The 13440-nt window shown below is 50.1% G+C and overlaps 1 protein-coding gene across 2 annotated transcripts; it reads left to right on the top strand.

The window, feature by feature from the left end:
• Positions 1-3132: 3132 nt before the first annotated feature.
• POLR1C (RNA polymerase I and III subunit C) lies at positions 3133-12679 on the top strand. 2 transcript variants are annotated; one of them, XM_032962834.2, is made up of 10 exons: positions 3135-3375; positions 4999-5070; positions 5743-5850; positions 6877-7009; positions 7466-7585; positions 8001-8153; positions 9375-9524; positions 9856-9923; positions 10622-10670; positions 11128-12679. In XM_032962834.2, the coding sequence occupies exons 1-10, from the start codon at positions 3304-3306 to the stop codon at positions 11295-11297; spliced, it is 1095 nt and encodes a 364-aa protein (XP_032818725.2). In that variant the 5' UTR covers positions 3135-3303; the 3' UTR covers positions 11298-12679. The 2 variants fall into 2 exon arrangements, with proteins under 2 accessions (XP_032818726.2, XP_032818725.2); XM_032962835.2 differs by lacking the exon at positions 9375-9524 and having other exon boundaries at positions 3133-3375.
• The last annotated feature ends 761 nt before the right edge of the window (positions 12680-13440 follow it).

The raw sequence follows: 13440 nt of genomic DNA, 5'->3' as shown, positions 1-13440 counted from the left end.
GAGAGCACCTATGAAGGTCGGCACAGCGCACGAGAAGGTGGTGAGGCTCGGCTCACGCCCGGCCGCCTTTGTCTCCCCCGGTTCTTATGTTTTCACAGCGCACCAGTTACACAATTAAGGTCGAGTCGACCTAGAGAGGTTCCAGGACATATTCGGATATCACTCGCCACTTATGTAAGACACGGTCGAAGTTCGAACTCGAGTCGCAGCGCGCTAACCACTGTGCCACCGCTCACCACATACGTACACGTTACACACGTAACACACAGATCCCCCGTATAGTCTTGGAGACTTTTGGGGCAAGTGCTGCTAGCGAGCACCTATTAACAGACACGCGAATATACAAAACCAGCTTTGGTGACGAACTCACCCTTCAAGGCTTCGGGGGTGGCGATGTTGGTCGGACGGATGATGATGTTGTTTGGTTTGAATAATGACGATGATGTTGGTTTGATGATGATGATGTCGTATAGTCGGATGGTGGTGACGATTATGTTTTCGGTTGGACGGTCGAGATGGTTATGCTGGTTGGTAGTGATGATGATGGTGGTGGTGATGTTGTTCGGTTGGTTGGATGATGTTGATGATGAGTCAGTCTGGATCCGAGCGCCACAGTAAAACCTAAACCCTTCCGCCTTTGTCTCTCCTCCCCCGCTCGGCGTGTCTATGTGGGCGCACGTTTGAATGGCTCTGTGGGTTGGAGTCCCCAGGCAAAGGGAGGGGGGAGGGGGAAGTGAGGGGCGGGGGGGAAGTGAGGGGCGGGGCAGGGCGGGGGGGAACCGGGAAAGAGGGGGCGGGGGTGAAGGAGAACGCCGTGACGTCACGGGTCTCAAGGGACCCTGCGTCACCAGCCGACGTCACTCGCCGGGTGCCTTGCCAGATTAGAGTTTTTTTTTACCTTCATACGTGCACATCAGCGGTGTTAGATCAAAGGTTTTTTTGGGGGGGGTTCAAACCTTCACGTATTACCTCCATATTTGAATGCAGTATACATTCACGGGCCGCTTACGCTAATCCACTGCTGGATGAGGACAGCCTTCCCACGTGGCGTGCGTTGACCACCCTTCAGGGTTGGTTTTGGCTCGGAAAGACCAAAATGATTGATTTTGATGCACTGCCCTCCACTGCCTCACAAGGCGCAATGCACCACGTGTCTCCGTGTCGACGAGAGGAGAGAGAGGAAAAGAAACCCCCTCCCACCTCTCACCTGGAAAGGTGTCCCTTTCATATATAGGGGCCGTCCATAAATCATGTCACGCGATTTTGGACGAATTTTGACCCCCCCCCCCTTCGTCACACGGCGTCACAAAAAGTCACCCCCCCCTCAAATATGACGTCACAAAGCTCTGCCCCGCCCCCCCCCAAAACCATATTTCCATTTTGAAAATAAAACATGCTTCAAATCGCTTTAAACTATTTTCATTATAGTGCGTATTTAATGTGCCGTTGCACTCTGATGTTGTAGGAGAAAACATGATTAAACAGTGTATTTAATTAAATTTAATTAAGTAGAACGTGTTGTTTTATTTTTTGCCTACGTGACTTTACCGAATAGAACCAAAGAGTATAGAACGTGTTGTCTATATTTATTTAAAGTTGTGCATTTTGATGTGACGTCACATTTCTCAAACCCCCCCTCCTCATCACATATCGTCACAAATGTCTGACCCCCCCCCCTAGGTGCGTGACGTCATTTATGGACGACCCCATAGATCAGAATATGTATTGACACCGGAGGAATCCGATGAGCTACCACGCTGTTTCACAGATGTCGAGTCGGGGCGTGCGACAAATCGTTACAACAACAACATGCAACAAAGCACGGACGGAAGTGCAAAGTATTGGGAAGGTAAACAAAATCACTTCAACATATACGAATAAAACTAAACAAATTTAATGTTTTTGTATCATACCAGGTAAAGCCCAATGAGGTATTAACTGATTTTATAGAGGCCATCGCCTCCCCCCAGTTCTGTCTAATATACTCCAATCTGAAATGCTTATTTATTTAGAGGGACATTTATATGAAGAAGGGCCATTGGCCGAAACGTCGCCAATTATATATTTTTTATTGTATCAGGCCACGCGGTGTTATTGATTGATGTGTTGAGTTTTGTGTTTACTTATCAAGACGTTACAATGATTTTCCCACTAAGAGACAAAACAAATAATCATTAAATTCGTCTCCTTCACTGATCTATCCCTCCACATACAAAACAAAGTACAGGCACTTCTCTACTTACGAATGAGTTAGGTTCCAGAGGACTGTTCGTAAGTCGATTTGTTCGTAAGTCCAACTTTACTACTGTCGATTCCAAACACGTACGGCATGTACACTAAACACGGGGGATGGCTTCAAAAGTTGTATCATCTCATGTAGATGCCACTGGTTATTCGTGTTTTGCAGATGTAGATGCCACTGGTTCTTCATATTCTGAAGATGTAGATGCCACTGGTTCTTCATGTTCTGTAGTTGCCACTGGTTCTTCATGTTCTGCAGATGTAGATATCACTGGTTCTTCATGTTCTGCAGATGTAGATGCCACTGGTTCTTCATGTTCTGCAGATGTAGATGCCACTAGTTCTTCATGTTCTGCAGATGTAGATGCCACTGGTTCTTCATGTTCTGCAGATGTAAATGCCACTGGTTCTTCGTGTTCTGCAGATGTAGATGCCACTACCTCCATCTATTGCGCGGCGATTGAACTTACGACTGTCGGTCTGAACAGGCAACTGGACATGCGGACCTGGTTCGTTCGTATCTCTGAGTTCGTAAGTCGAGTGTTCGTAAGTAGAGGATTTCCCTGTATGGTTTTATACAGATAGCTTTGTTCCCACAAAGAGGCATGGCTGATGTGATGTGTAAATAATCTCTACATGGAGAGACATAGATAGGATAAATATGATACGGATCGATATGAAAATTATTATTAGATATTATCGACACGACCCGAATGATTATTTAGTATTACCGTATTCTTGATTAAGAAGTCAACCCTCTGTTCAGTCTAGAGGTAAAAACCTCTGCCCTATCCCCAGCTGGAGCAGGAGCGCTCTCCGCCACCACCAGATGCTAGATTTACGATTACGACCCTCCAAACCCCATTACATTTCATAGCACGCATTAGACCGAGCACGTGGAGGATCGCGCGCACGTGGCTCCGGCACGCCCGTAGCGCGTCTGCGCGACCAATTCCAATCCCGCGAGGCCGCGCCGAGAGCCTCGGCATCGCCTGGCCGCCCTACGGCCGCAGTCCCCTCGCGGAGCCACGACGGTCTCGAGTTTTCCGGGGTCCCGGAGGCATGGCGACCACGGCCGATAGGGTGGCGGAGATGCGCGACCGAGTCCTCCTCAGCGAACACGGCGTGACCAACGTGAGTCTTTTAGTCGAGTCTCAACACCGCGGAATGGTGGACGATGTGGTGGTGGTGATGGTGTTGGTGGACGTGATGGTTGTGCTGGCCATCCACCACCCTCGTGTACTGTGCCAGCCATCATAGGTGCTCGCTAACGCCACTTGCCCAAACATTCTGTTAAGGCTTTATTAAAAATAAATTTATGCAAACCAACACACCTGAAGATGACCGTTTGAGTTATGGTCGAAACGTCGTGAGAATTTTTTATTGTTTTATATATATTTTATTATTTTGTTGTTTCTCTTCAACGTGACTTTACCGAAAAAAACTAAGAATAAGAGCTGTCTCTGTGTTGGTTTAGGTGGTGTACGTGATGGTGGTGGTGAATGAAGTGGTGGTCATGATGATGTAGTATGTGATGGTGGTGGATGTTGGTGATGGTGTGTGTGGTTGGGTAGTGGAAGATGTGGTGCCGTGGTGGTGATGGTGTAGATGGTATTAGTAATGGGGAGGTGGATGATGGTGGTGCATTTTTGTTGTTGTTGTTGGAGGTGGTGGTGGAAGAGGTGAAAGATGTGGTGGAGGTAATGGTGGTAGTGAAGGTTTCTGGTTGGGGCCATTGGGAATGAGATCCCTTGTGATTATCCCCGATTATCTCTGTGTGTCGAAGCTATCTCGCGCTTTATCTCAATTTATCTTTAAATTGCCGTCTCGCACTGATGCTTTCCCGCACATCCGATTAGCAGGGTTGCCTACGTACGGCGCGAAAGAAGTTCAACATACAGTGAATACATGCTGGTAGCCGCAGTCAATGCAGACTGGACTTTGGAATCTGGGATGATGTTACGAGATGTGGGGGGTGATTGATGTATGGAGGCGCGACGCCCTGCTTTGATCCTCCTCTGTCTTTCATGAAGATCATGAGCCATGATCTCCCAGCTTGAAGAAGACCTACCCCACCCTATTGCAATCCCGCACCGTCCAGCGTCTCGCACCCACACACACACACGTGAGCTGAGCTCTCATCACTCCATCTGACATTTGATAAATCCTCAGTGATATTTACGAATGTGAAGTTCTATTTAAAATACAAAAAAAATATTTGGTGACCAATGTTAATGCTAGTTAGTACTTGAAAATTAGTTAGTACTAATTGCTAGTTAGAATCTCAAAATCCCAATCTTGGCTTAGCCTTGTTACTCCTTAAAGTTAGGTCCACAACTGAGTGATCCATTACCGAAATAAATTGCTCAACCTTAATCACTTGCAACTGCGTTGTCTGCATCTGAACGAATAGTTGCGCAACAAGGAAATAAAAATGACATTCAGGATTGTAACAACATATCATCGTTGGCAAATGACTAACACGCGATGAAATGTTTCTGAAAATCAGATAGACTTCAACGTCGAGCATGTCTACTGTGATAACCATCTGGTTGTCCAACTGCTCGCAACTGGTTTCAGACAGCCACGTATAAGCGATTCAGTTTGGATGCAACCAATTTATGCAATTAAACTCTCAGCTGTAGACTCTTGAACCCAGTCCAAAAACGGTGACCTTGCTCCGCTGACCCTGCTCTGCTGACTCATGGTCTTGGCCCCTTGACGACCTCTGGACCTGTCGCTCCGTTTCCACCGCAGGTTCATTCGACGGACTTCCCCGGCAACTACGCGGGCTACGATGACACGTGGAACCAGGAGAAGTTCGAGCAGGTGAGCGAAGAGGGGAGTGCTTTGTCGATTTGTAGCCCTGGCTTGGCAGGGTATGGCATTAAAAGCGAGTGGAATGATTTTCACGTTTTCCATCTGTACAGGATTTGAGTGATACCCACTCCGCCTTACACGATTGGGTTATCATTTGATTCTGTGGGTTTCCTCCCTCGTATATGCTCAATAATGGAGTTGGCCAAGCATCAAAATATAGGACCACAGAGCTTGGGCAACCGTTGGCGCCAGTTCTGGCTGCCTTACAAATTCTACAGGATTTTGAGATGGCACCATAAAAAAATAAAACGCAAGTTACTTTGATACTAACTTACCAAACATCACCATAATTTATTGATATCGCATCTCAGATCCAGCTGAAATTAAGCCATGTTTACATCCCTAATCACCTTCCAAAAACATCTGGCCAGTGTGGAAGAGTAGGCCAAAATGTCCTGTAGAGGGGACTCTATATAGCTTCCTCAAACTGCTCGCAACTGGTTTTAGACAGCCACATATAAGCGATTCAGTTTTGCATGCATCCGTCTTGCTAAATTAAACTCCCAGCTGTAGCCCCTAGAGCTCCCTCTAGTGGGAGGCTCCTTCCGCCTGCAGTGGAGCGAGCGAGCGGTTGAAGGGCCGCGCCTCGCCGTACATCCCTGATACAAACCGCTGCCGCAGAACTTCCGCATCGACGTGGTGCGCATGGAGGACATGGAGATGGAGTTCGACATGGTCGGGGTCGACGCGGCCATCGCCAACGCCTTCCGCAGGATCCTGCTCGCCGAGGTGCGGGGCACAGAGACTCCTCCAGAGAGCAACCGGCGATCTGGGACCCACTTCTGGGGGCGCTCCCGGTGAACACAGGCCGCTAGGGAAGAAGGGGGTAGAGAGGGGGTGGGGGATATCCCCTCTGCTGTACAAAGTAAAGCTACCATACGTTTTTTTTATTTGATTTTACCAGTTAAGGCCCACTGAGCTGTATAGCTTGTTTTTCAGAAGCGACCTGGCTATCACAAATGACAGCTCAATCAAGTGGCTTACCGCTTGGAAATTTATAGCAGTCAAATAACTCTGAACGTGTGATCTTGATTCCAAATGTGGAGGGGAAAAATCAGAAGACCCATAAAAAAATCCACTCGACCACAGGGAGAACATGCAAACTTAAAATATACAAGCGTCATGTTCAGGATTGAACCCATGACCTGAATACCAGGCGAGGTAGTTAACATTTCGCCACCATGGCGCCCCATTGGCTGGGACAGTCCCGGTAGTGTCAAAAATTCGGTCGTCCTAGGCCTCGCTTAGGCTGGCTTGGCCTGGTGCGGTGTGTAAAATCATCCCAACTGGGGAGACAAATTCAGCTGGGCGTGGTGCTGGCCACCCAACCCCTTGTGTTCTGTGCTGGCCTTCATAGGTGCTAGCAAACATCTCTTGCCCCAACAGTCTGTTCAGGTTATATGGGGGATCTTGGTCTTTTTGTGTGTGAATATGTTGCGCAGTGATTAACGCTCTGAACGATGAACCAGGTACCCGAGTTTGATTTTTCGCTCATGGCCAACACCAGTTATGATTATCTGAACCAGTCCTGGGCCTTCCCTAGGCCGACTCAGCCTCAAATTAGTACCTGGTGCGATGTGTAAGCATCGTCACTTGGGAGACAAAGGCCCTCGGGCGTGCTGCTGGCCACCCACCCCCTCGTGTACCGTGCCGGCCTTCATAGGTGCTCGTTGACAGCACTTGCCCCAAAATATCTGTTGAGGTTATACGGTGGTGTGAGTGAGCGCGTCTCATTGCCTCTGCGTGCCGCTACAGGTGCCGACGATGGCGGTGGAGAAGGTGTTCATCTACAACAACACGTCCATCATCCAGGACGAGATCCTCGCCCACCGCCTGGGCCTCATCCCCATCCACGCGGACCCCCGGCTCTTTGAGTTCCGCAACCCGGGTAACAAGCGGCAGTAGCAGCAGTAGTCGTAGTAGAGCAGTCGTAGTTCTAGTAATGGTAGTTACAGTAGCAGTAACAACAATAGTAGCAGTAGTAGCAATAGTAATAGCAGCAGTCGTAGTAGCAGTAGTAATGTTAGCACCAGTAGTAGCAGCTATGATTATAATTGTAGCAGCAGTATTAATAGCAAAGGCAGCAGTTCTAGTAATAGCAGTGGTAATCATAGTTATAGTCTTCATAGTAGCTGCAATAGGCGTAGTAGCAGTAGTAGGTGCATTAACAGGTACCACCACACCATGCACATATGGCACAGTCAACTTAATTAGTCGATTAAAGTACATTCTCGAATTTCATTAAATTCAGCGTTTCACTGAATTTGTCGAAAGTGCAACTCGGCAATGTGTGAACGTTGGCTTGGCCGTCACATGATGGGCACCCGTGCTGGCGCCTGCACAGGTGACGAGGAGGGTACGGACATCGATACGGTGCAGTTCCAGCTCAAGGTGAAGTGCAGCAGGAACCCCAAGGCTCCCAAAGACTCCTCCGACCCCAACGAGCTCTACATCAACCACAAAGGTGTGGCGGAGCCTCCACGGGTGGTGGGGGCGGCGGGTGTGTGTGTGTGGCTGTGTAGAGCGTGTGTGGAGAACAGGTCCTCCACGGAGGTGGTTGGGCGGCTAGGATGATGGAGAAGTGTGTGCGTGTGTGGGGAGCGGTAGTGCAGCGGTTAACGCATTGCGCGATGAACCGGCGACCCGAACTCAATTGCCGCTCACGGTCAACACCAGTGACGATTATCTAAACCGATCCTGGGCCTCGTCTGTGTGTGTATAGTGCACACGATGTTGTGTACCGAAGAACTCGTGCTGTGATGTCCGTGCGTGTACGACGATCTTTTCCCGTCTGACCTCCCCCCCCCCCCCCCCCCAACAATCACCCCCACCGCCCACCTCTTCGTCCTCTTCGTCCTCATCTTACGCTGCCCCCGCAGTCTATTCGCGGCACTTGCGTTGGGTGCCGCTGGGAAGCCAGGCGGACGTGTACGCCGAGGGCTCCATCCGGCCCGTGAACGACGACATCCTCATCGCTCTGCTACGGCCGGGGCATGAGATCGACATCATGGTGCACTGCGTCAAGGGCATCGGTGAGACGAGAGCACTGCAGCACGATCAAAACGCACTGTGGCGGAATCGCTGATCGTGCAGATATTAGCCAATCGCAAAAAGTAGGCGGTTCAAACGACGCAATACTGGCCAATGGGATCACTTGATCTCTGGATCGCTTGGCACTGAAAAACGAATTTAATATTAAAATTTTACCTGGTAACGCCCACTGAGCTATATAGCTATTACCAGAAGCAACCTGGCCACAAATGATAGCTCAACAAAGTGGCTTATCGCGTGGAAATTTATAGCGGCCAAAATACTTTCAAACGCACGTTTCTAAATGTGGATGGAAAAACCGAGTAAACCGGAGAAAAATCCACGGGGAGCGAGACACGCAAACTCCAAATATACTGGCATCAGTATTCTTTGGTTCTTTTGGTAAAGTCACGTAGGTGAAAAAATAATAAAAGAAAAAATACATTGTTAAATTTATTTAAAAATAAAAAATGCATTTTTACATTTATTTTATTTTCACCTACGTGACTTTACCGAAAGAACCAAAGAATGTGGATCCTTGCAGTCACGAAAACTTCAAATCTAGAAAGATACTCGCATCAGGCTCAGGATCGAACCCACAACCTGAATACCAGGTGAGGTAGATAACATCTTGCCACCATGGAATGGATGCGGTGATTAACCCTCAATTGTTTTGTGATTGGTGAATATAAACAGACATTTTAACATTGCCATACTTGGGCAAAGATGCCGTACAGGCAATTTTCTTCCATATATCACTGATCAGTGATTTTGTCGACTGCCTGATTTTATCAAATTACAGCATAGGTGGTGATGGTTGTGGCGGTGGTGGATATTCTATGACTATAAAATTTTGCGTTACTTCCACAACTAGGTATGTCAATCTCAGATCGGTAAAAAGAATAAGAACCTACACGGATCTCAAATGCATTAAAATATTATTATTGGTAAATTGGGGTGATGCAGGTGAAGAGCCTGACACCAGCAGCATTTTGGACATTGAGTTTAGAGGTGAGGGACGCGGTGAGGTGAGGGACCTGGTGAGGTGAGGGATGCCGGAATGCCGTAGAGGAGAGAGTTGCCATAACCTTGAAGGGAAGTGAGGAAGGAATGTCTGGGTGAGGGTGTCTGGTGGCAGCTGGGGTACGGAAGTGACGGATACCGAGCTCACGATTCTTAATCGTGATTTTGAATACCTCTCCGTTGGCGATCCCACACCGCAGGCCGGGACCACGCCAAGTTCTCCCCCGTGGCCACGGCGAGCTACCGGCTGCTGCCGGAGATCCGGCTCTTGGTGCCTGTTGTCGGGGCACTGGCGCTAAAGCTGCAGAGCTGCTTCTCTGAGGGGGTGATTGGCGTGGAGGAGGTGGACGGTACGACGCAGCGAGTCGCCCCCTTTCCCTCGCCCCGTTGTTCGCTGCCCCGTGCACCGTCAAGAATCCAGCTCGCGGCCAAAATTGCTGACGAATATCTCAACCGGTTCCGAGCCTCCCCATAGGTCGGCTCGGCCTTAAACGAGGACCTGGTGGGGTGTCTAAACAGTTCCACTGGGGAGACAAAGGCGGCCGGGCGTGGTGTTGGCCACCCACCCCCTCGTGTGTTGTATCGGCCTTCATGGGTGTTTGCTAACAGCACTCGCCCCAACAGTCGGTTGAGGCTACACTGGGGATCTTTGTCTCGTGTGTGAATGTGCTGCGTGCGCAGGAGAGAAGGTGGCCAAGGTTCTGAATGCCCGGCTTGACACGTGCAGCCGAGAGGTGCTGAGGCACGAGGTGAGAGCGCCACCCCAGCGGTGTCCACCCTTATGATCTCCCCTCCCACCGCCCCACGCTGCTCCAGTGGTTGCATTCGAGAATCGTTGGCAAGTATTGGCTGAACCGGTGCTGGGTCCTTCACCTCCACTCATCCAACATTGGATCAACAAAAACGCTGCACATGTGCATTTGCTGTTGTACTTGTTGCTGTTTCGTGGCCCTGTGTCTCGCCGATCATGGGGTTCACCCCGCCTGCAAGCACGCCCTTCACTGGACGGAAATTAAACCAGTTTAGTTTCACAAGACGGATGTGTAGCAACAAAAGTAAGGCTCGCCGAGAAAAAAGTTCTGTGTACGGTAAGTCCTCACTTAACACTTGGTGTTCACATGCTGCGGTTTCGCTCTAACGCAGTTCTTAGATTAGCGAAATATTTTAGCACAACGTGGAACGCGCACCATTATAACGCGGGAAGGCGCCCGTTATAACACGGTTTCTGAGTGGTCGACGACAAACTACTTTGTTGAGCTGCATGGCTGAGTGGAGTGATATGGTACGCGAAATGATACAGTCTTGCCGTCAGTTATATGTCCCACCATCTTACTGTGTGTGCATGCATCGTATCTTGCCAAGTATCCTTACATTATTTATAAGGACATTTTTTCACATAACGCGTTTTTCACTTGACGCGTCACGTGTGTGTGTGTGTCGTGCGCAGGATCTGAAGGATTTGGTGCAGCTGTGCCGGATCAGGAATCATTTCATCTGTGAGTTCCCAGCACCACGAGACCCTCCCCCGTGATTCCGCATTGTGAATGAAACGCTTACAAAGACAAGCGCCCGTTTCAAAGCATCACGGAATCCATGCGTACGGTGGATTATACCGCACTTGGTTTCTGTTCCAAATGCGGCCATGTGGGTGAGGCCACGTGTCGAGCAATTCTTCTCTCGAGCTTTCGCCAGAACGCACTCCTTGCGGGCAACTTCAGGAGTCGGGAAGTGAGGATTCTGTCCTGGCCTCCAGGTATCTGCATCTCCCTGAAGATGTCCTGCAGTAGTGCGTGGAAAAATCTTGAGAGAAGATATGCTCAACACGTGGCCTAACTCCAGAAGGATCACCCTTGGATTTTAAGCGGCTGCGGAAAAAACCTCCAGCCAGATAGTTTTTGGTCATTGTGACGTAATGCCGCTCGTCGTGATGCGTGTCCTTCCCCAACCCCGCAGTCTCGGTGGAGTCGACGGGGGCCCTGCCGCCCAGTGTGCTCGTGTGCGAGGCAATCAAGGTGCTGATGGAGAAGTGTCGCAAGTATCTTAACGAGCTCGACTCCAAGGAGGACGACGATGATGATGATGATGATGAGGAGGCGGCGGCGGCGGCAGGTGACAAGATGTGACGATGCGTGTCGGGTTTGGCACGCTCATCTGGTTGTTGTCCTACAGGTGTCAGAGCCATAGCTGCTTCAACTGCTGCTGCTGGAGCAACGTCACCATATTCTCGGGATCATGAGATGCACTGGATTGTAAAGTGACTTTTCTGACACCGAGCACAAGTTTGGGTTTGCGTCTCACTTTCTGAAAAATCTTACAATCTAGACGAAGCTGGAGCCTCTTTTTCCCACCGCACAACTGAGCCGCGCCAGGGCCCCCTGCCCTGGAGCGGTTCGGGAGGCGCCGGTGTTAGTTTTCGACCGCGGAAGCCGAGCCGTGCCGCCGACGTCGCACGCGGTCGTCGCGTGCATTGTCGCGCGGCGTCGTCGGCGTGTGTTCGAGTGTACCGACGCAACGTTTGACGAAAGTGATCAACTCCGCCCCCCCCCGACCCCCTTGCTTGGCCCCGAGCCAGATTCCGATGTCTCGTGACACCGGCGAATCATTGTTTGGTTTTTGGCTCCGTTCGGCCAAATTGCCGGTGGGGTGGGGTGGGGGGGAAATATCCATACAGTGAGGGCCCCCCTCGCTGGCTCGACGCTGCTGGTTTTGCGAGCCCCCGAGGCAGCCGTTGGCGAGGGGGACGGGAGTGCTTCGTAGAGTAATGTTGGTGTGTAGAATTCTTAAACTAAACGGAACATTTTACCAGGTAGAGCCCACTGAGCTATGTAGCTCTTTTTCAGTAGCGACCTGGCCATAAATGATAGCTCAACGAAGTGGCTAATCATATGGAATTATTATAGCCGCCAAATACTCTAAACTCATGTTCATTCTAAGCTTGGATGGGAAAACCGGAGGACCCGGAGAAAAATCCATGCCACCACGGGGAGAGACATGCAAACTCCAAATATACAGGTGTCAGGGTCGGGATCAAACCCACGACCTTCTGTATACCGAGCATGGAAGTTAACATCTCACCACCGTGGCACCCATTCATCTCCTACGCTCGCGATTCTGTGACTCGCAGTGCTGGATCAAGATTAGAGAATTTTGTTTTGCTCTTTTGTGATGAATGTAGCTGCCCGTCGTGGCTGCAGGTGTCACATGAACCCATCATTTTCATAAACGTTAAACAATGGATTCTTAACACACGCGATTCGACGTGTTATGAATTTAAGAATGTATTGTCATTGTTTTGCTTTTATTTTGCCAGCTGGTAATTTTTGTCTACCTTCATCTTAACTGCTCATTTAAGGGAGTTATGTCACCGTCAACATTGTTGTCTTAATTTATATTGTGATAACAGGCACACAAAGTTACTTTGTTCATTTGGACCTTTATCGTTCCACCATTTTTGAAACGAATTGTCCTACACTGTTCCAACTGAGAATAAAATACAAAAAGTCTGGCAATGTTTTTTTTCACATTGATTTTGCTTTATTATTTTTGCTTAATCACCTCAGGTTGAAACCAAAACGGATTTAAATGTGAATGACGGATTCCAATGAACTCAACGTTGGGGGGGGACATTGAAACACCGGAAATATCACAATAACCATATGCTGTCTCCACAACATCCTTTATGGGTCTCCTTGGCCACTCCACGTGGGTCCCCTTGGCCACTCCACGTGGGTCCCCTTGGCCACTCCACGTGGGTCCCCTTGGCCAATCCACGTGGGTCCCCTTGGCCACTCCACGTGGGTCCCCTTGGCCACTACACGTGGGTCCCCTTGGGCACTCCACGTGTGTCCCCTTGCCCACTACACGTGGGTCCCCTTGGCCACTCCACGTGGGTCCCCTTGGCCACTACACGTGGGTCCCCTTGCCCACTCCATGTGGGTCTCCTTGCCCACTGCACATGGGTCCCCTTGGGCACACCACGTGTGTCCCCTTGGCCACTCCACGTGGGTCCCCTTGGCCACTCCACCTGGGTCCCCTTGGCCACTACACGTGGATCCCCTTGGCCACTCCACGTGGGTCCCCTTGGCCACTCCACGTGGGCTCCCTTGGACATTCCGCACGGGCCCCCTTGGCCACTCTGCACGGTCCCCTTGGCCACTCTGCATGGGTCTCCTTGGCCGCTTCACGTGGGTCCCCTTGCCCACTACACGTGGGTCTCCTTGGCCGCTCCACGTGGGTCCCCTTGGGCACACCACGTGGGTCCCCTTG

This window comes from Petromyzon marinus, chromosome 29 (genome assembly GCF_048934315.1).
Source record: "Petromyzon marinus isolate PM22_M1 ecotype Great Lakes invasive population chromosome 29, UKy_Petmar_22M1.pri1.0, whole genome shotgun sequence".
NCBI lineage: Eukaryota > Metazoa > Chordata > Hyperoartia > Petromyzontiformes > Petromyzontidae > Petromyzon > Petromyzon marinus.
This window is presented reverse-complemented; position numbering and strand designations above follow the sequence as displayed.